The 21,623-nt window shown below is 36.5% G+C and overlaps 3 protein-coding genes across 4 annotated transcripts; all 3 read left to right on the top strand.

Annotated features, from left to right (window-relative positions):
* The first annotated feature begins 612 nt into the window (after positions 1-612).
* On the top strand, positions 613-8,219 carry LOC121811138 (replication factor C subunit 2-like). Of its 2 annotated transcripts, XM_042211947.1 has the most exons (13): positions 613-757; positions 835-913; positions 1,025-1,104; positions 1,439-1,558; positions 1,656-1,725; positions 1,801-1,874; positions 2,023-2,143; positions 2,259-2,321; positions 3,085-3,144; positions 3,258-3,383; positions 3,450-3,533; positions 3,662-3,780; positions 7,964-8,219. In XM_042211947.1, the coding sequence occupies exons 1-12, from the start codon at positions 714-716 to the stop codon at positions 3,764-3,766; spliced, it is 1,026 nt and encodes a 341-aa protein (XP_042067881.1). In that variant the 5' UTR covers positions 613-713; the 3' UTR covers positions 3,767-3,780; positions 7,964-8,219. The 2 variants fall into 2 exon arrangements, with proteins under 2 accessions (XP_042067881.1, XP_042067872.1); XM_042211938.1 differs by lacking the exon at positions 7,964-8,219 and having other exon boundaries at positions 3,662-3,946.
* LOC121744084 lies at positions 4,105-13,348 on the top strand. Its single transcript, XM_042137871.1, has 3 exons — positions 4,105-4,650; positions 10,058-10,203; positions 13,319-13,348. The coding sequence occupies exons 1-3, from the start codon at positions 4,542-4,544 to the stop codon at positions 13,346-13,348; spliced, it is 285 nt and encodes a 94-aa protein (XP_041993805.1). The 5' UTR covers positions 4,105-4,541.
* A 910-nt stretch (positions 13,349-14,258) lies between these two features.
* On the top strand, positions 14,259-19,495 carry LOC121797149 (metal transporter Nramp5-like). Its single transcript, XM_042195888.1, has 13 exons — positions 14,259-14,448; positions 14,615-14,693; positions 15,100-15,140; positions 15,847-15,925; positions 16,194-16,298; positions 16,427-16,536; positions 16,615-16,796; positions 17,170-17,239; positions 17,740-17,913; positions 18,005-18,109; positions 18,562-18,693; positions 18,796-18,891; positions 18,976-19,495. The coding sequence occupies exons 1-13, from the start codon at positions 14,317-14,319 to the stop codon at positions 19,306-19,308; spliced, it is 1,638 nt and encodes a 545-aa protein (XP_042051822.1). The 5' UTR covers positions 14,259-14,316; the 3' UTR covers positions 19,309-19,495.
* The last annotated feature ends 2,128 nt before the right edge of the window (positions 19,496-21,623 follow it).

A 21,623-nucleotide genomic window follows, 5' to 3' on the forward strand; every position in this document is an offset into this window, starting at 1 on the left:
ATATTCAAGAAAAGAGTCTCCAAACTATCACTTGATTAGTTCTTGGTTTAGAATTAGATTAGAGGTGTTGAGTTCTTGGAGTGAGTTCTTGAGCGATTGTAAATCTCTGCATACTTCTCAAAAAATAGTGAATCATTTTGCCTTTGGCCGTGGATGTAGATCTTACGATCGAACCACGTAAAATCCTTTGTGTTCTTTTCTTATTGCTTGATTGTTGCTATCGTCGATCTTTGTTCTTTTTCTATAACAGCAAGTAAAAATCATAACTAGAAAAAGAAGCTGACTTGTTATAAGTCCACATCTTCACGTTGTTTCCTTCCAATTTGTAATGCCACCTAATTTAATATAGATTTTTCAAGAATTTTGAAACATATTTTGTTGAATTTCATTACAAATTGATTGAACAATTATCCAGGAAAATTTTAAGTAACGTGGTTTGAGATATGAATCGTACGAGTTAATACAATGGTTACCTAAATATTGAGATCGAACTAAATCGAACCAAATTTAAATTTAAATTTGATTTGAAAATTTTGACATTTTACACCAAAATCAAAATTTAACTACATCGGAAATTTCAAATTTCGGAGACTTCAGGGGCTGAAAGGAAAATCCCAAAAAAGTATGTCGTCCCAATTTTATACGCGGGAAAATAAAAAACCCTTACTTTTTCAGAAGCAAAGAATATCGATTTCACATTGCAATTTGCAGCAATGACGCCTGTTTTGCCGAGCTCCCAGCAATGGGTCGAGAAATAGTAATCAATCGATAGTGATTTTTGTCCCATGTTTTTTTCCCTGTAAATTAAGTAATTTTGCATATGTGAATTGACAGTCGACCGAAGCAAGTGAAGGATGTTGCGCACCAAGAAGAGGTCGTTCGAGTTCTTACCAACACTTTGGAGACAACCAATGTAATTTTTTTTTGTTTGTAGTGCTTTTTCTTAATTTCTAACTTATTGGTAGTATTTTTTTTATAATTTCCCACTTCAACCTTTTTTTGTGCTGTTTGATTGAATTTTCAGTGTCCGCACATGCTATTTTATGGCCCTCCTGGCACTGGGAAAACGACTACAGCTCTTGCCATTGCTCATCAACTTTATGGGTAATCTCAGATTTCTTGCTGTGAGCAGAATTAATGTTTGTACCATGTTATATAGAGGATAGAGGAGTATTGAATATTTATGTATTTTTTTTGTTAATTATTGGAGTAAATCCGTTAATTTACAATATATTTCATAGATATTTGATGTTGTAGATTATCAGTAGTAGTGCTTTTATTAATGAGGCTTAAGAAGTAATGTGGAGAAGAACTAGGGGAAAATGGAGACATTTTGGAAATCGAAAAATAGTGTTATCTTTCCTCATGATTCACTTTTATACAGCTCGTAAGATGTGAATTCTGGGATTTCCTGAACTTAACCAGTCTTTCTCTATAGGCCTGGGTTATACAAGTCTAGAGTACTCGAGCTGAATGCTAGTGATGATCGTGGGATAAATGTTGTTCGTACGAAAATAAAAAACTTCGCTGCTGTTGCTGTTGGCACTGCACATCAAGGGTACTAATACTTTATATGTTTTAGAATGAAGCATATATCTTGTCTTTCTGCGGTTGCTCCTTCATTATCATTTTAATGCTCTTCTTGCTCACTTTAGTGGTTATCCTTGCCCACCTTATAAGATCATAATTCTTGATGAGGCTGACTCGATGACTGAAGATGCCCAGGCAAGTGTGCTGGTTCTGCGTGTATTGTTTTGTATTATGGGTGTTTTAGTGAATGATTGATTTATGGCTTTACAGAATGCCTTGCGACGCACCATGGAGACATACTCAAAAGTTACAAGATTCTTCTTCATTTGTAACTACATCAGCAGGTAGAGTTTTGGATCATGACATGTTATAAAAGGTTGTTTAATTCTGGGGATAGTGCTAAGTGGACATGTAGCTTCGGTTACAAGCATTTCCCTGAGATGATTTCTAGTATCCTCAGAGCTGACTTTAGGAATTATTCAATCTATACAGAATTATAGAACCACTTGCATCTAGGTGCGCGAAATTCAGATTCAAACCACTTACAGAAGAAATTATGACATCTCGCATTCTATACATCTGCAACGAAGAAGGTCTTAACTTGGATTCAGAGGTTTGATTTATCGTACTTGACATCTGATGCTTGTTTGAATTAATTTTTGCTTGTGCATGTATAATGTTTTCAATCTTCTTGTTGCAATCAGATTAAAATATATGATTCACTGTAGGCTCTTTCAACCTTAAGTTCTATCTCTCAAGGTGATCTGCGTCGTGCTATAACATATCTACAAGTAAGATATAGATAATATTTTCAACTTTGCCAGATACCTGTATTTTGATATGATTATATGGTTCTTTATATTGTCTGTAAACTACATAGTATACATAATTTTGCTCTGGTGTATGGTGTTGCAGAAATCTTGGGACCAATTATTTATCATTTTGCTTACATTATTTATGTACAGAGCATGGTGCTATAAAAAATATGTACAAGTAATGGTGATTTGAAGACATTTCCATGGGTTAGCAGATATCAACATCATGTATAAGAGAATCCTTAAACGATAGAATCAAAGTACCTGAAGATATTTCTTAACAGTCTTTGTTTTCTTGTTCTTTAACTTGTTCCTTTCTTCAACAACCAGTGAAGTTTGTCTTTAAGTAGCTTGTTCAAGATAGACTCTCAGTAAGAGACCAGAATGACATAGAGTGCTTTATTTATTGAATTCTGAGTTCAAGCTATGAGCTAGCTGCTTCCCGCCCTAACATTCCTGATCAAAGACAAGGAAAATTGGTTGCCTATGATATAGCTGTCTTGGAAATGTAAATATTACGGTATAATAGATACTTTATTGATAAGATGGATATTACCATAGCCATTGACCTGATTACCACCTGAAATTCTAAGAAACTCCATGGGTATTAGAAAGAAAAACTAATTACCTTGGGGACGACTTATAAAGGAGCGGGGGTGCTTGAACATGTGCTTTGTCATTGTTATGTTACATTTTTGGGAGCATTTTATCTCAATTTTCATATTCCCCTTTTGTTCAGGGTGCTGCTCGCTTATTCGGATCCTCAATTACATCTAAGGACTTAATCAGCGTGTCTGGTGTAAGTTGAGAATGTGTGAATGAGGGCTTCAGGATACTACCAAATTATGGGTTTTGAAATGTTTACACCATTTTGTCTACTCAAAAACTGATTGATAACACGTCATTGGTCAGGTCATCCCTGATGATGTTGTGCAGGCCCTCTTTATTGCTTGCAGAAGTGGTGATTTCGACATGGCTGATAAGGAAGTGAAAAATGTGATTGCTGAAGGCTATCCAGCTTCTCAGATGCTTAACCATGTAGGGTTGATTCTTGATTCCACACATTTTTTTTTGTGCTGAATGCTAACTCGTCCGTATTTTCAGTTGTATGATGTAGTTGTCGAATCTGATGACATACCAGATGACCAGAAAGCAAGAATATGCAAGAAATTTGGAGAGGCAGATAAGGTGAAAATGCTGGCATTTTTCGTCTGTTTCTTCTCGATTTCTAAGTTTTAGTTTGGATACAAAGCGAACTGTTGCTTCTACTGTGGATCTAATCACGAACTGATCTCTCTCTCGTGTGGCTTTTGCAGTGTCTTGCAGATGGAGCAGACGAGTACTTGCAACTGTTGGACGTGGCTAGCAATATAACTCGTGCGCTCGATAATATGCCACAAGAGTTCCCTTTCGGTAGTTAGGCGTCGTTCCTCCGGTCAGCTCTCTAGTTTCCTCCTCAGTCTAAGAATCCTTTTATCTAGTCAAGAAACAACTTAGCAGTGGATACATGCAGGAAGAATCCTTGAACTGTTTTGCCAGATTTTAATGTCTTAAAATTTGAATAGAGGAACATTAATCTAGATTTGAATATTCAAGAAAAAGAATTAATGATGGAATAAAAAGTTCGAAACCAATTATTAAAATTGAGTTTTAAATCCAGTTGTTCCAAATCTTCTTCAATTTCGCGCATGGGACTCATAAATCAGTAAATCATAATGAAACACAAGCATGTACGTAGTAATCATGTACGTATTAGTCTCTAAAGTATTCTCAAGAAACGTAAAGTGATTATATATTATCCATAAATTAAATGTAACCCCACATAACATATAAAAACATAAATATGTATTTTTGGTTTGACATGGATGCATATAAATAAAAGAAAATTATTGACCACATAATCACTTGACCGATAAACAAATTAGGCCTGTTGAATTTGTAATTAGGTGTATAATTTATTATTTTTCAGTAGTGAGTTAATTTCACAAATTAAAGAACAAATTGCCTTAATTCAACTGTTATTTTGTATTTTTGTGAAGTCATACTTCAAAAGGCCCACATATCCCCACTTCCTACTCCTAGACTGATCCATTAATTCAACACAACACTTCTATAGTTTCATTTCCCCACACAAAATTGAGTTTCCACTCTCACAAAAACACAAACACACCAAGATAGCATTCTAATTTTGAAAAAATGAAGAATGATGATTCCTTCAAGAAGCCCGGATCCATTCCCTTCAAATGGGAGATCCGACCCGGAGTCCCGAAGCCCCCCCTAAACGCAACCGGGTCGTTGCCAGCTTGAATCCGGATCCGAAAAGCTTCACCAGAGGAAGCAAAAGGGAGCACTAGCAAGCATTCACAACGGCCCATTTCAGGAAACACCAAGAAAGCTCAAACCGCCACCAGCCGGGTTATTCTTCCAGCCCCCATGGAGCCCCAAACCCGAACCCGCTCCATCTGATCATCGCCACGCACACTATCGTATCGGGTCGGGTCGCCACACACATTGCTTCTTGCCCGACCCGACGTGGTTATCACGGCCGGGTGCTTCCCATCGCCCCGCAAACCGAAGAATGTGAAGGGGGCTAGTGTCACGACCCAATTCTCATTAAGGATAACAAGAATGGGTGACTCGCGACTAATGGGGGATTAAAGAAGCGGGGATAGAAAAGGGGTAAAATCTGAAGAACTTGTCGAAGGACAAATGTGATATTACCAAAATAACAGTCGAGTATTTGGTACAATCTCAAAATAGGATGTTTGATATGTCAACTGAATCAGAGTTCAATGATGAGACAATACTATTCTCTTTCAACAAAACACAGCGGAATAGGTCCCAACTGAACGACTTCGTGTATGAAGACACGAATCGTCGAGATATCCACAGGCTTATTTAATAGCATCGACTCCGATCAATCTTTTCTCCATCCTGACGTTCAACCTGCACGTTTATAAATACATGTAAGGCTGAGTACAGGAGTACTCAGTGAACACGTGCCGAAAACAAAACATACAATATAAGTTGTCATCCATCCACAGTATCACCCGGGGGTTTTTCTTAAAATGCCCGAGCATACTAAATTCTTTTATGATCTTAAAAGTCCGACTGCAGTCTAAGTTCTTTTGTATTCTGCCATGTCTGAGAAACTAGTGTGTCGTGAAGGTGGCCACCTTCAACGAACACCCTCGTCGGCCAACCTCTCTCTAGGATGACTCACAGCTCTTGTGCACTTAATTCCGAATAGGATTTGCGGTCCTATTGGGAACCGAATTCGTTACTAACCTTTTGGCATCGCCAAAAGTCTCGGCATATAGCCCTATCAGACAGGTCTCAAAAACAAATATTTTACGGCATGACAACAACTTTAAAAGAGATGATCACATTTTCATTTTTCAGAAAAGATATTTCATACTTCAAAACATTTGCTTTATATCCACACTATAGTGCTGGATATTAAAAGAAAGCCCACCTCTTGTGCTTATCTTCACTTAAGTTTCTTGCTGGGCCTCACTTGTCCCTGAATATTTTTCTCCCTTGAAAATAATAGCGTAACACGCTAATTAGCACTTGAACCATTTCTCTGAAAAAGAATGCATGCATCCTATAGGATAACATCTATCTCTTAGTCTCGGTTTATAGGATTTTTCCTTAAATCCTAACTCGGCTTTACTGCTCTGCAGCACTTAATCAATTTCTTTACTTCTTTTGGAGAAATTCTATTTTCTCAATAGTTTTGGATTCTTAAAATCCCTCCTTAAATTCCTTTTTCTTCGGATTTTTCTTAAGGCCGCCCATGGCGTCGCGGGGCGACGCCGGTCGGCTTTCGCGTCTCCGCTTTGACACCTTTCCATCCTTGATAATTTAGTACCTTATCCGGGAATTAATTTATTAAGCTCCAAGCTCAATTCCTTAAATTAATTCCACTCCACAAAATTAATCTCCAAGTCCACTAAATTTAATTAAGTGGCACATTCCAATAAAATCTCGTGGCCCAAAATCTTACATTATTTTCGGCCCGGATTTCCTCAACGCGGCCCAATCTTGAATTAATTTGGTGGTCCAAATCCTCAATTAAAGACAACCACCGCTTTAATTAATTACTAGAGCCCACCACTTTAACCTCTAGGCCCATACAAAAAAAATTTAGGGGGAAGCCCAAATTATGCTCCCTCCAATACGTGACTTCCTTCCCCAAATCGCACACTTCACAAATCCAATCAAGAAGAAAAGAAGGCAGCGCCTTCTTTCTCTTTCTCTCCTCTCGGCGAATCTCGACTTCCTCTCCGGCGAATTCGCCCTCACCCCGGCGTCGCCGGAGCTCGCCCCCCTCCTTCCCTTCCTTTATTCCTCCTCTCGCCACCCTAATTTCTTCCTAACTTCTTTCCAAGCGAGGAACCCTAATTTGAAAAGAAAGAAGAAGCAGCGTCTCCTCCGACGCCTCGCCGTCGTCAACCGGCTTCGCCGGCGCCTCCCCTCCTATCCCCTTCTCCAATTTTCCCCGAATCTACTAACCCCTAAATTGAAAGAAGAATGCATCAGCCGCTGCCCTCAATTTCTCCGACGAATGCACGCCGGAGCGTCTCCCTCCATCTACGACGAGTTCTCTCCCTCGTCGGGCTCTCTTCACGCGGCGGGGCCGTTGGTTCGGGAAGACAAAAGGCACCGCTTTTCCTTTCGCGGCTGGCCGTTCTCGGCGCTGCATGGGAAAGCTCCGGGGTATCACCGCCGTGCTCACGCCGTCAGCCTCGGTGAGTGAAGCCGCTGACTGCCCCGCCTCTGCTGCGTCGGCATTCGCTCGTCGCCGGACAGCCCTTCGGCCTAGGCTAAGTCTTCACCCCCTTTCCCCTTTAACTTGTTATTTGATTGTGGCCTCTTGGTTCTAAAATTGTTATCCTTGGTGGAGGGGCATGATTACTGGAGTTGATCCTTGGCTATTACTGTTATGATTTTACATATGCCTTTAAGAGCATTAACTCAATGGAGGGATTCTTTACTGCAGTGGCATATGTGAAACCGATTCTTGACTTTTCCCTGATTAGCTTATTGTGGGAGGACTTGATTCTTGACTTTTCCCTGATTAGCTTATTGTGGGAGGACTTGATGGTTTATTGTTGTTCTATATTGGATATGAGGATCCTATTGGCAAAACTAAGTTCTTGTGCTATCTTTGTTCTACATGATGCAAGGAGGGTGTTGTTGAGGGGGTTACCTTGCTTGGTGATCCCTCTCGGTTCTTGGCTGCCCCTTCTATGCCGTCGCCTCGCCCGTTTCCTTCACTCCGTCGCACTCCTTGCGCGATAAATTGATGGAAAATGTGCTTGGAGTGGGGAGGAAAGGGAGGTATTTATAAGCCATTCCTTTGGCTTCTTGTGGCAGAGATTTGGGGAATTGGTGATCCCAAATTTGGTTACAACTTCAACCTCCTTTTGAGGTTATTGTTTAAGGGAACCTTACCTCTTTTGTGCAAACATGGGCTGTCCCTTGGCCCTATTTGGCAGCCTAATGGCTGACCTATATAGTTCTACTATTCCTCTTCTTGATTGAGCTTGTGCCACTTCTCCCCTTTATTTGTGAGACTAATTTCTAACCTCATTTTGGTGCAACTTTTGTAGGTACAAGGCTGCACCTTGGAGTGTTGGAGAGGATTTTCGAGAGAGAGAAGAAGGGAGGAAGGAATCCTTGGCATCTTGACCCTTTCTTCACAACATCTAGCACTAGGTCTTTGTATCTCTAGAGTAGTGTTGTGTAGGGTTGTGTTGTCTCCCTCATGTATGTGACCAAGTACTATTAGCACTTCCATATTTTCATGTAATTGTATCTCCAAAGTGAAATCTTAATAAAAGCATATCTCATACTTTTATCATTAAATGCATTTCCTTGCAACTTCTTGTTTTTAATACAATACTCGACTTATCCCAACGTCGAAGAACAACGAAAAATTCTACGCCATCCAAACGAGAATTAATCGAGCTAATAATCCGACTTAATCATAAATAAGGGGATTAAAAATCCGGGGCGTCACATTCCACCCCCCTTAAATGAAATGTCGTACCGAAATTTGCACGGTTTTACTCAAACAGCTCGGGATATCGTTCCCTCATTTTATTCTCTAACTCCCACGTGGCCTCTTCCTGCCCGTGGTGTTCCCATAGCCGTGTCTAAATCCCTAGCCGTGTCTCTCTAGAGGCGTTGCCGCCTGAGTCGTATATGGGTTCGAGCTGCGCGTCGCGCCGGCTCGCTGCATTCCGTTTCCCCGCTGCCTCTTCGGCGCTCACCGGTCTCGCGGCGTCGCCGTTGGGTCCCTGCCGCGTCGCCTTTGTCGGCGAGTTGCGCCCCACCTGCGCCGCCGGTGGATTCGCGTCAGCTTCCTCCGCCGAGTCCTTCGTTGGGCAGCTCCTTCATCTAAAGCTAAGTCCCTTCCCCACTCCCCCTTTTACTCGTTAATTATCGAGTTATGCATCAGCTTGGTATTGCTTTGTTATCTCAAATCCTTGTTCTTGTGATTTTTGTGCTTTGAGGGGAAGTTGGGCAGTAGCTTTGTGGTATTGGGATTCTTGGCTATGTGTTATGATTTTACATATGCATTTGGGAGCATTGGCTCACAGTAACTTTGGTTCTGCATATGTTCACTGGGGAATACTTGGTGGATTTGCTACTGTTCTATTTTCATACTTGTTGTGGGGATCCTTATGAGGAGTTCTATGTTCTTGTGCTATCCGACCATTCTATATGATGCAAAAGAGGGTGTTGTCGAGGGGATTACCTTGCTCGGTGATTCCCTTCGGTCCTTGGCTGCCCCTTGACTGCTGTCGCTCCTCACTCCGTCGCCCTTCACTCCGTCGCACTCCCTTGCCTTGCGAGAATTTGGCAGGAAAACTGAGTGTGGAGTGGGGAGGGAGGCGATGGTATTTATAGGCAAAATGCCTTGGCCTCTTGTGGCAGAATCTTGGGCATTGAGCTCCTAATTTTGGTTATAAGCTCAGCTCTCTTTCTAAGCTTCATAATCATGTTGTTTATACTATTTTGGTGAAATTCTTGAGGGGAGGAAGTCTTTCCTTGACTTTCCCTTGAGTCTCGATAGGGGAAATTCTTTGTATCAATTTTTGGCTTGTGTTTGGCTCCTCTTACTTGGTGGCAGTTGGTCTTGATTCCCATTTGGTGTAAGTTGAGAGTGGTCAACTTGTGGCTGACTTCACAGCCTAACTGCAGCCTTAATTAGGGTTCAGTTACTCATACTACCTTAATTGAGCTTGTGCCATTTCTCCCCTTTATATGTGAGTCTATTTTCTAACCCCAATTTGGTGTAACTTTGTAGGTACAACGCTGCACATTTGGAGTGTTGGTGGAGCTGGAAAATCGAGAGGGAGAGATAGAGAGAAAGAAGACTTCCTCTTGAAGCTCTTATATTCCATATTACTTTAGCAAATTCAAAGACTTGTATTGTCTTTTTCATACATGTAAGCATGTACTATTAGCATCTTCATATTTCCATGTAATTGTATTTCCAAAGCGAAACTTAAATAAAAGCATAGCTCTTATTTTTATCCTTGCATCAAATTCCATTGCACTTTGTTTTTCTCAAGAACATTCAATATTAAATTCGACGTCGGAGATTACAAAATTCTACGTCTTCCGGACGAGACTTAATCGAGCTAATAAATCCAAATTAATCCAATTAGGAAGATTAAAAACTCGGGGCGTCACAGCTAGATCCGTATCCGAACCCGATTATTATTCGGATCTTGAGATCTCGTCGAGGTGGTTCGTTTCGAGTAGGAAAACAGTCCCGACGTCGTCTCCTTCCATTCACGGGTCATCGCCCCCGACCCGTTTCAGATGCGGAATGGGCAGGGTTCGGGTTATTTTAGAATCAAATGGATCATCGTTAATAATAGAAGAAGCACTATATATCTTTTGCTCAATGTGTTTTAAATATCCATGCAAATCGAAGTGTGTAAATGGAGAACAAATTTTACTTAATTTATCGCATGTTATCTGAATAAATAGTAATCTCTCTTTTACATTAAAAATTTAATGTTTTTCTTTTCAAATTATCCCATTGAAAATTAAACGTTTTCTAAAATTGAAACAACATCATATCTACTATTTTCTCTCTCTTCATTAACTCACAAAACAACACTACATAAAATTCCGTACAAGAAACCACATGATTCATATTTATTGGGACGAATGGAGTACTAAATGTTATTACTAGTGTATTTCATTTTCATACCTTCTTGTCATTTAATGCATTTTAGAAAATACTACTCCTTCCGGGCTTCCGTCCCGGAATAAGAGTCATATTTAGTTATGGCACGAGTTTTAAGAAATGTAAAGAAAAGTGAGTTGGATAAGTTAGTGGAATATGAGTTCCACTTTTATATATATTAGTTTTATAACAAAAAGTGAGTGGAATAAGTTGGTGGAACGTGAGATCTACTTATCATTTATCGTAAAAGTATAACTACTTACCATTTATAGTAAAAGTATAAGACTCTTATTGTGGGACAGATCGAAATGACAAAACATGACTCTTATTTTGGGATGGAAGGAGTATATGGCAACTTGGTTGTTTATATTTATAATGTATTTTAGAATATATATAGGGTTGTATTATATGTCAAATTAGTTTTAAATGCCAAATGCATCAATAAAAACAACACGAGATTCATTATAAAGAATTCGGATTTTTAAAAATAATGATGTCATCTGATGTAATATAAAAATTCGAATTTTCTATAATGCAATAAGAACAGGTTATGTTATAGTAATTATAGCAAGTATTTAGATAAAATTGTACTCTAATACAGCAGTCAATAAGCACACTGCAAGTTAGTTAAATAATACTATTGTTTACTCATTGAGAAAATATTCAGTACTCCTTCCACGCCACCATATCATGATGAGGTGTGTCCAACCAATTATTTATTGACAAGTAGGAATTTAAAATGGCACATATCCAACTAGACATGCAATTATTTAAGAAACATTCATTATACCACTTTTATGGAAAATGCATAATATAAATATGGATATTACCAATATATTTTCAGCTTCTATATATATTTCATATTTATAATTGCACTTACAATAATAATAATAATATCCAATATGTACCGCAATTAAAAATGGAATCCTACATCATATTGTTAATATTATTTTATGTGTGTGATTTTCTTTTTCTTACTTTTATATACATAAATAAATATATGTACATATATATTACACATAATATAATAATAATAACTTATATGTACCGTTGATAAAAAATAAAATGTTACTAACACTTGCAGGTATTTTTTTATGGGTATGATTATCTTTTTTCTTATTAATTATGTATATAAATAAATATGATATATATTATATATATATATATAAAGCATGACTGTAATTTAAATCTATTTTCATATTAATCTATCTGAGTGAATATATTACCGTTTATATGCACTAAAAAAGATAGAAAAATTACATTATAGTCATACATTTTTTAATTTATGTTGTAAAATTTAAATCTATTTTCATATTAATCTATCTGAATGAATATATAACCGTTTATATGCACTAAAAAAAGATAGAAAAATTACAATATATTCATACGTTTTTTAATTTATGTTGTAAAATTTTTAGTTATATACATACACATATTTATTTATGTAAATAAATAAGAGAAATAAAATCACACACACAAAATAATATTAACAAAATGATGTAGGATTACATTTTTAATTGCGGTACGTATTGGATATTATTATTATTATTATTATTATTATTATTATTATTATAATTGCAAAAATAAATATGAAATATATATAGAAGCTGAAAATATATTGGTAATATCCATATTTATATTATGCATTTTCCATAAAAGTGGTGTAATGAATGCATTTTTCTTAATAATTTGCATGTCTAGTTGGAGGTGTGCTCTTTTAAATTCCTATTTGTCAATAAATAATTGGTTGGACACATCACTTTATAGTGCTATGGTGGTGTGGAAGGATCATAAACAAAACTATATGAACGACATAATCAATACTAGGAAATCCTATTTTCTCCGGTTAGATAATTAAAAACTATTCAAATTATGGTTTTTTCGACTACTTTTCAAAGTTGTAGGATAAAGTACAACTTGACCTAACTTGTTGATTTTTCAGCTAATTGTCCTTATAAGAAATAAAATACCATCCTCACTTCTATGTTATGTAATATACCCAATATCTATCAATCTCATTATATTACTATACGTGGCCAAAGATTGGGCTTGAGAATTTGAGGTAGAGTTGGACTGGATCAACAAAATATTGATCCAGTAAAATTGGTTTTCTGGGCCGAAAATTGTGAATTTTGCTGCTTTTATATTTGAATTTTGATGAAACAATTCGATATCACTTATAAATAGTAAATTTTTTTTATAGTATAAATCTAAATCAGATTAAAATTTAAATCAGTGTCAAATGCAAACACGGCCAATGAATTTATAAATTATATCTTATTTTTATTGTTTTTTCAAAAATCAGTGTAAAATGCATAGACGGCAAATGAATTTGTAAATTCTATCCTTTTTTTATTTTTATTTTTTTAATCAATTTTCCTACGTACATATGTATGTTTCCTTAAATTATCAATCTCGTATATTAATTTATAAAAGCATAAAATATGGATGAAGGTTAGTGCTGATTAAAGTCCGCACCGTGCGACCACTGGCGGAGCCAATTAAAGACAAGGGGGACGGCGGTACCCCAAAATTCTGTAATTATTGTTATTTGAGAGTAACCAATGTCAAAGCTATCACAATGGTCCAATGGTGTTGCACTCCTTTCTCATTGCTTAGATCACACGGTATTATTTCACGTAAAAAATTTATCGCACCCCCAAATCAAAAGTTTTGGATCCGCCACTTATGACTAAATAAACTCGAGAGAATTGAGATTCTTTAATACAAATAAATCTATGTATCAAAATTTGGACAGGGAGATAGAGCAGATATAGTTCCAATATGATAGGAGACAAACAAAAAGGTTAAACATTCATGTCACTTCGGAAATTATTAAATTAATATACCAAAATATGAAACTTAGTGAGTATAGTGACAACTCATTGTGATAATTAAACAAATGGTGATGACACCATCACCATCAGAATTGAGGCAGTCCTAATTCATGTCGCTGGAAATAAAGTACAATTTCAATTGAATATTTTTTTCAAGAAGATTATCCAAATCTGAAATTTTGTAATTTGTTTATATGTATTTAATTATAAGTTATGCATAGATGATCAAATAGAGGCCTGAAATGTACTTTAATCAGTGTTTACGAGTCTCACAGTTGGTATGTTTCGTGCCATCTATTTATTTTTCTATAGATGCTGTTAAATACATGAGTTTTCTTAGTAATCATGTGTTAACTAATTACAATTAAATGAACATTTTCTTCACATAGAGCATATGATATGGAGCATATTATTATATCCATACAAAACATACACCGCATCTAACACACAATACATATATATACAATCCTTAATATTTTAATAAATTTAAAATGAGATGGACCTACCAAATAAAAAAGAAGATTAAAACCTTAACTGTATTCATTTTGAGTTTGGGTGTCATTGACAACCCAAAATAAGAGACATCACTCTACCTGCCACCCTTTGTTAATTAGATTCGGCAAGTTTCATGGCACATTTCGATTTTGATCACAATGTTGACTTTTTCTTGCGAATCAGATATGTAATGTAATTAAAGTATAAGTTTCATGCTCTAATATTACTAATTTAATTAAAACTAGTAATTACTAATGTCTTTTTTTAGTAACAAGAAAACAAAGGTAACTAGGAATTAAATGAGAGGTTCTTCTTGGGTAAGGCAATATTTAAGATTCTAGCAATATAAATAAAGGGAGGGAAAATATTAACATACACAAACAAACAGCTACAGAAAAAAAATACACACATTAATTGCAATAATATGGCAAGCTTGCAGCAGGGGAGTGGCTGTGGGAACAGCAACCGTATCGTTGCGGTGGCGGAGACACCGCCTCCCGGCGGTGATTGGGCGGCCGGAAATAAAGAATTTGGTCAGGAAGAAGAAGTGCAACAGGTGCATATTTTAAACTCTACATTTCTCAGTGACAATTATGGCTTTTTATTCCATCTTTAAAAATCGTTTTAATAAAATTCTTGAATTTTTTTTTCATCAAAAGGGAAAAAATGTAAATGTACAATTTGGGTTTTTGAATGAAATGTTGATTTTTGTGTTTGTGCAGAAACCAGGATGGAAAAAATTCTTGCAGCATGTTGGCCCTGGTTTCTTGGTCTCACTAGCTTACCTTGATCCTGGAAATTGTAAGCTCCCTTTGGCAAACTGATAGAAAAATCACGAAGTTTGATTAAATTATGACCCGTAGCACAATTCTAATATTAGTTGGAAATATAATGAAATTTGAATTTGTTAGCAATCGTTCCTATAACAAAAAAACCAGTCAACTGAGTGAATACATGACATCGTTTAACTCATTGGTCATGACGTCAACATATGATTTCGCGAATGTCATATTAGATGGAGTACAATTTTACTAGTAAAAAAATTCGTCATGAAATAATTGGCAACAAATCCAAACATCATGGTTTTATTAATTGTTGACGTTTGAGTTATAAAACGAACTGGAATTTTTTATTAAACTTCAAGATTTTCTCTAGCAATTTAGCGTACATATTTGTGGCACTAATGGTGTGAATATCTTAAATGCAGTGGAAACTGATTTGCAAGCTGGAGCAAACCACGGCTATGAAGTAATTAACTTACTAATATACATTTTCTTGATTTCCTATGTTCTCATTTATTTATTTTCATGTAAATCGGTCATAATCCAACTAAGTTGAGTCATAATATTTCTTTTCAGATATCCTAACTAAGTTGAGTAATTTTCTTTTTTGACAAAAAAAATAAAACATTCATAATATTTCTTTTCGGATATCCTAACTAAGTTGAGTAATTTTATTTTTTGACAAAAAAACAGAACATTTAATCGCTACTACTTTATTCTATCATCTACTTAATTCTCTCTTATCTCTCCTACTTTACTGATATGATACGTATGTGTTTGTGGATTAAAGCAGAGTATCAATCCAATTTTCATGCTGTGGTGAACTACAAACTGCAGCTGTGAATTTAAAATTTTGGCTTTCATAAGCACTATTTTCACCGAAAATTAGCATTGTAGGACAATTGCAAATTGCAGAAAAGTTACTTTTTAAATTCCAAAAATTTGAATGTTAAGAGATTCATTAGACAATTAGTCCAAATTATTTGCTTCCAAACAAAAAGATGAACTTAGACATGAAAACAATTTTTTTTAGGTTTGATATTTGTTATCTTTGGTTTCGTATCCAAGAGTATAATAAGCAAAATGATGTGTCATGTATTAGAAATGAAAGCAAAATGATGTATATACATGTATTAGAAATGAAATCAGTTTTCTCATATGTATATTTGCAGTTGTTGTGGGTGATCCTAATTGGTTTGGTGTTTGCCCTCATCATTCAATCACTTGCAGCAAATCTAGGAGTCAGCACCGGTACGCATACATTTATTATTCATACATGATCTATTTAATGGTTGAATACCATATGACTCAACTTTGATTTATTTACAAAGTGAAACTAATAGCCCTGTCAGTAAAAAAAATGGTCATGTTTATGATAAATTTAAAAAATGAGCATAAATTTTCACTTCTCTATATATTAGTCTTACTTTATCAATTTTTTGTTATAAAACTTATATGGTCGACTACCAAAACCCTTTTTCGTGGATAGAGACAATATGATTAATATAAACATATGTAGGCAAACATTTGGCGGAGCATTGCAAGGCTGAGTATCCAATATTTGTTAAATACTGTTTGTGGATTCTGGCTGAGCTCGCCGTCATCGCTGCTGACATCCCAGAAGGTATATACATGTCGGCTATGAGCATCGATCACTTTATTCCACATAAAAAATATTTATTTTATTAATATATTTAAGTTGATTTTTATCTTAAAAAATATTTTTGACATAAGTCAGTTTGACTTTGATAGTGATTGGGACGGCATTTGCACTTAACATATTGTTTAAGATACCAGTGTGGGTTGGGGTTGTCTGCACCGGGTGCAGCACTCTACTCTTGCTCGCCCTACAAAGATATGGCGTAAGTCTCATGATTAATAATCATATATATATATATATATTGCTAAACTAATAATTTATTATTTGTTAAAAAAAACAGGTGAGGAAGCTGGAATTGTTGATTGCCATGTTAGTATTTATAATGGCAGCATGCTTTTTTGGAGAATTAAGCTATGTGCAGCCCCCAGCTAAAGAAGTGATGAAAGGAATGTTTGTGCCTAAGTTGAGCGGCCAAGGTGCCACCGGTGATGCCATCGCACTGCTTGGCGCCCTCGTTATGCCGTATGCTACTTTCAATTTCCTTATATACGCTTCACAAATTTTGTTAGGAAATAAACGCACAAGTAATCACGAAGATGAATAAATAAACACACATGAATTGTTTATCAATCTACATTTGGATCCATAGATTTCAGTATGATCTTTTGGAATAACTTATAAAAGAGAAGAGTATATACAGGCTATTCATGAGCCCTAATTCTACTAAACTAATTTACTTTTTGATATAGTATATCACGATGTCAGAATTCAATCATAGGAAAAATTTTTTAGAGGTTGGGAATATTGGTCCAGTTAATCAAAACAAAATCACAAGCATTTTAGTTGCGAATTCTTTTTTATTGATAAACATATTTTCATCAATTTTTTGCTGCAGGCACAATCTTTTTCTTCATTCTGCTTTAGTACTGACGAGAAAGATACCTAACTCTGTTCGTGGAATCAATGTAAGTATAATATATATAGGTTAATAGTTATTTAAATAATGAAATTTAGTCAAAATTTGATCCATTCATAAAATTTGAAAATGGAAAATCTAATCACAATATTTCATCAATTTGCAATATCCCATCTATGTATAAAATGAAGTTTTTTTTATTGATGTTCAAAACACCGTCATTTCACTGAAATAAGTATTTTTTTTTTCTTTTCTTTTTTCATATTTTAATGATACATCATTTTGAGGAATATTTTATATATGGATTAGACAATTGAGATTTTTTTTAATAAAAAATTAATAATCTAAATTCAAACCTTAACTTAGCAAAATAGAGCAAGCTTCATGATTTATATTATTGTGGGACCACATCCACTAATTTGTTCCATCAATTTTGCTTCACAATTTTTAAAACTTGCACCATGTCGAAGACATTTAAATTGTGGAGGATGGAGTATATAAATGTCAGTAAATGTTAGATAATTAGTTACTATTGTATTTCTATTTCAGGATGCTTGTCGATACTTCTTGATCGAGAGTGGATTTGCCCTTTTTGTAGCTTTTTTGATAAATGTGGCCGTTATTTCTGTGTCGGGAACTGTTTGCTTAGCAGATGATCTCTCAAATGAAAACTCAGATAATTGCAGCGACTTAACACTTAATTCCGCATCGTTCCTCCTCAAGGTTAATTAATTCTCAATATTCATAAGTAAAAACCACCTATATAGTACATGGATAATATATCTAATTTCATTTTGTACTTGATTTTTTCTAGAATGTTTTGGGGAAATCAAGTTCTATCGTTTATGCGATTGCATTGCTGGCCTCGGGCCAAAGCTCCGCTATCACTGGCACCTATGCAGGACAATTCATCATGCAGGTATGATGTAACAAAATATGAGATAACTAAGGTTAAATTGTCAGAAAATCACGAAGTTTGGTTCGTTCGTACCACAACTTTTCATCCAGAAAAACTACGTAGTTTGGGTTTGTTCTGTAATTTTTTAGTGAAATTGTATTTGATATGTCAGCTCGCTGTAAATCATATGTGGACACCACAACTAGTTATTTAAACGATGTCGTACATTCATGAAAAAATGACGGTGTTTGGTTAAAAATATCAACAATATATTATATTATACATAGACAATGAAATATTTTGCTATGGGATTAGTTACGAGCCAATCTAAACTTATGATTTTTTTTTTTCATTTTTAAATGGGACGGATCCAGAATTGGTCTACACTGCTTCATGGTTTTTTCGGAAGTTTGTTTAGAAGTTTGTTTATAATTGAAATAGACATTCAATGAAATTGAATTCCTTGTCTATAGGGTTTCTTGGAACTTAGGATGAAGAAATGGATAAGAAATTTGATGACAAGGTGCATTGCAATAACACCAAGTCTAATAGTGTCTATAATTGGAGGATCTTCAGGAGCTGGTCGACTCATCATTATTGCATCGGTTTGTATTACATACATCCTCACAAAAAAATGGAATATAAATCATCTAACACAACAAATTAATGGAATATTACTTATGGAATTGGAATTCAATTTATTACAGATGATATTATCGTTCGAGCTTCCTTTCGCTCTAATCCCACTTCTTAAGTTCAGCACGAGCGCCACCAAGATGGGACCTCACAAGAACTCTATCTACGTAAGTGAATCTAGACCGCTAATAAGGTAGTCTTTTGGGATGAGTTCTTTAGTAATACTAATTTTTGTGCACATGATTATGCAGATCATAGTGTTTTCATGGATCCTAGGGCTGGGGATCATAGGCATCAACATCTATTATTTGAGCACTGCATTTGTGGGTTGGCTTATAAGCAATGACTTGCCAAAAGTGGGGAATGTGTTCATTGGAATCGTAGTGTTTCCTCTTATGGCAATCTATATTATCTCAGTCATCTATCTCATGTTTCGAAAGGATAGAGTTGTGACATTCATCGACCCCACCAAGCCGGACGTGATTGCCCAAGCCGGTCGGATGGAAAATGGGCATCAAGGAGGAGTTGAGATGCAGAATCCACCATATAGAGAAGATCTAGCCGATATCCCATTGCCCAACTAGACATCTTCTGATGCTGGTGCTAGTGTTTGTATTGGTGATTGTGCTTCGTTATATTTTGAAAAAAGTTGTAGCATAAATGAAGTGGCGTGAATCATATTAGTTTAATGTTCTATGCTCCCATTTTTGGGCTCCTTTCATGTGTAAAACACAGTTTGATTGAATAAGAAAGGGAAAGTTTTGTTGTTTAGTAGTAGTAGTAATTTATTGAGTTTTAGTAAATTATTAAAGTATGTTTACTTGTACTTTCATATTGTAGTAAATCCTTTCTTCAGATCATCGTGTTTTACTGTTTTCATAATTGAATTTCTTGTAATCAGGAATTGAGACGTGGTTTCATGAATAAAGTTGTTCCATTTGATCATCACATACGTATGAAAACGACGACGTATAGCCAGTCGTTCGGAAGGTTCTTTCAAATACAAATGGAGCTATTAATTAAGGGTGTGTTTGGTTGTAGTGAAAGCCTCTACAAATATTTGCATGAAAGTGGAGTTTTTTTTTATTTTTAAATGAACATAAATTTAAAGACCGTGCCGCTGAGGACTCGAACTCGAAACCTTTGGAGTTTTCTTAAACTCTGTGTTAGTGGTTTTTCCATATTTATGGTGTTTTGAATATGAGATTGGGCTTTTGAAATTGTGTTTGGTTAATTGGCGGGTTCCGTTTATAGGAAAAGTGAAGCTAGAGGAGCGGAGGAGGAAATAGCCCTTTAATTACATAATCTTCTACAAATTTACAAAGTAGATATTTTGCTGTTTTTTTTTCAGACGTCCAATGCATATAGGCCGTATTTAGTTTGTTAAACAAGATAGTCATGAATAAATCAAAATAAAGTTTGTCTAAGATTAAATTAGTCATAGCATGAAATGTAATTTTGGCAATGTGGAGATGTTAAGGATGAAGTTCCTTAACTCGTAGATTTTACGTCGAACGTCGCGGAAGCTTTTGCCCGTCGATCAATCCGGCGTCAAAATTAGGGTTTTGTGTGTTTTGCACGTTTGAAAGGAAAGAGAATAAGAGAAAATAAAATAGAAGGATAATTGATATTTCTTGAATTATAGAACTAAAGAACCATGTCCACTATTTATAATAGTGGATACTAACTTAATGAGCAAGACAAAAGATATGAAAAAGATATGAAAATCCATAATTAACTAACTAAATAATTATAATAATAATAGCCGTATCAACTCCCCCACGGTTGAAATCCACTTTGTCCTCAAGGTGGGCACCATGAAGCAACGATGAGTGTCGAGGAATCCTCCTGGGTCAAACATATACCGAATAGTTGAGTGTCTCCCTGCAGCAATGCATCCATGAATGCTCAAGCATAAAGTGTCATTTTGCGGAGGAATCAACCGGGCATCGGCGTCGAGCGATGTTGATCGATGATTCATACTTGCGACAACTCTTACATGAGATGAATCACTCAATAATTTCAGCGATGCGTTGTCCACAATGGAACTACCCAAACCAATCTGGACTTGGGGAATCTTGAATCGAGAAGCATTCAATTGTCGCGCGCACTGAATCTCGATGCAACCGTGAACCGGTTTCTCTTTACGTGCGGAATCCGGACTGGACTTCTCTATCTTCTCAACCTTCTCAACTACACCAAAACGAGAAGAAGAATGTAGAATCTTCTCCGAAGAATCATCAAATCCTTCCTCGACTCGATCACAGTCAAGAATCACAATCTCTTTCTTATTGCACTCTAAAACATTCCCAACTAAAGTCTTGGACAGAGCATACGGCGGCTCGAGGGCGGTATCGGGAAGCAGCGCAAAGGGTGGTGGTGTTGTACTCGACTGCTGCGGTGGAGCCAATGAGTCATAGGGGACTAAATCCGAAGGCCCCGGTGAAGCCTTGCTATTTCCTGATGGAGGAAGGTGCTTAACGAGGTCCCCAAACCCAAAAATTTGAGAGCCGTATGGCTGCGCAGGTTCAGGCAGCTCGGGAGGAAGCATGTTGTCGATGCGTCGGTCGGCTGCAACAAGGTGAGACTCCATCCTGTAGCAAGCTTCCAACAATTGTTGAAGTTGTGAGAGAGTCAGATGTGCCGTGGTGGTGGCTGGACAAGGTGGCTGCGGCGCGGGTTGATTCCATCCTGAGTTATGGTTGGGGGGCAGCGGATGATCGTATGCCGAGACCTCGTGGAAGGGGCGTTGTCCCGTTGTCTCCCAGTAGGCAGGTGGATCCCAACTAGTGGGTTGTCTGAGCGCGGTGTGGTGTGGCTGCTGAGGCGGTTGATAAGGCTGAGAGTATCCCTGCTGCGTGCACAACCTTGGCGGGTCCCAACAAGAGGGCGGTGGTGG

The sequence above is a fragment of the Salvia splendens genome, chromosome 1 (assembly GCF_004379255.2).
Source record: "Salvia splendens isolate huo1 chromosome 1, SspV2, whole genome shotgun sequence".
Lineage (NCBI taxonomy): Eukaryota > Viridiplantae > Streptophyta > Magnoliopsida > Lamiales > Lamiaceae > Salvia > Salvia splendens.

Bases quoted from the DNA above. Each gene is read 5' to 3' on its own strand.
- LOC121744084 (XM_042137871.1), top strand. From the start codon at position 4,542: ATGAAGAATGATGATTCCTTCAAGAAGCCCGGATCCATTCCCTTCAAA. The intron at 4,651-10,057 runs GAATCCGGATCC...GGGGCGTCACAG, and splicing joins AACCGGGTCGTTGCCAGCTT to CTAGATCCGTATCCGAACCC. The intron at 10,204-13,318 runs GTTCGGGTTATT...AAATTTGGACAG, and splicing joins TCAGATGCGGAATGGGCAGG to GGAGATAGAGCAGATATAGT.
- LOC121811138 (XM_042211947.1), top strand. From the start codon at position 714: ATGACGCCTGTTTTGCCGAGCTCCCAGCAATGGGTCGAGAAATA. The intron at 2,322-3,084 runs GTAAGATATAGA...CCTTTTGTTCAG, and splicing joins GTGCTATAACATATCTACAA to GGTGCTGCTCGCTTATTCGG. The intron at 3,534-3,661 runs GTGAAAATGCTG...TGGCTTTTGCAG, and splicing joins AATTTGGAGAGGCAGATAAG to TGTCTTGCAGATGGAGCAGA.
- LOC121797149 (XM_042195888.1), top strand. From the start codon at position 14,317: ATGGCAAGCTTGCAGCAGGGGAGTGGCTGTGGGAACAGCAACCGTATC. The intron at 16,797-17,169 runs GTATGCTACTTT...TTTTTGCTGCAG, and splicing joins CTTGGCGCCCTCGTTATGCC to GCACAATCTTTTTCTTCATT. The intron at 17,914-18,004 runs GTTAATTAATTC...GATTTTTTCTAG, and splicing joins CCGCATCGTTCCTCCTCAAG to AATGTTTTGGGGAAATCAAG.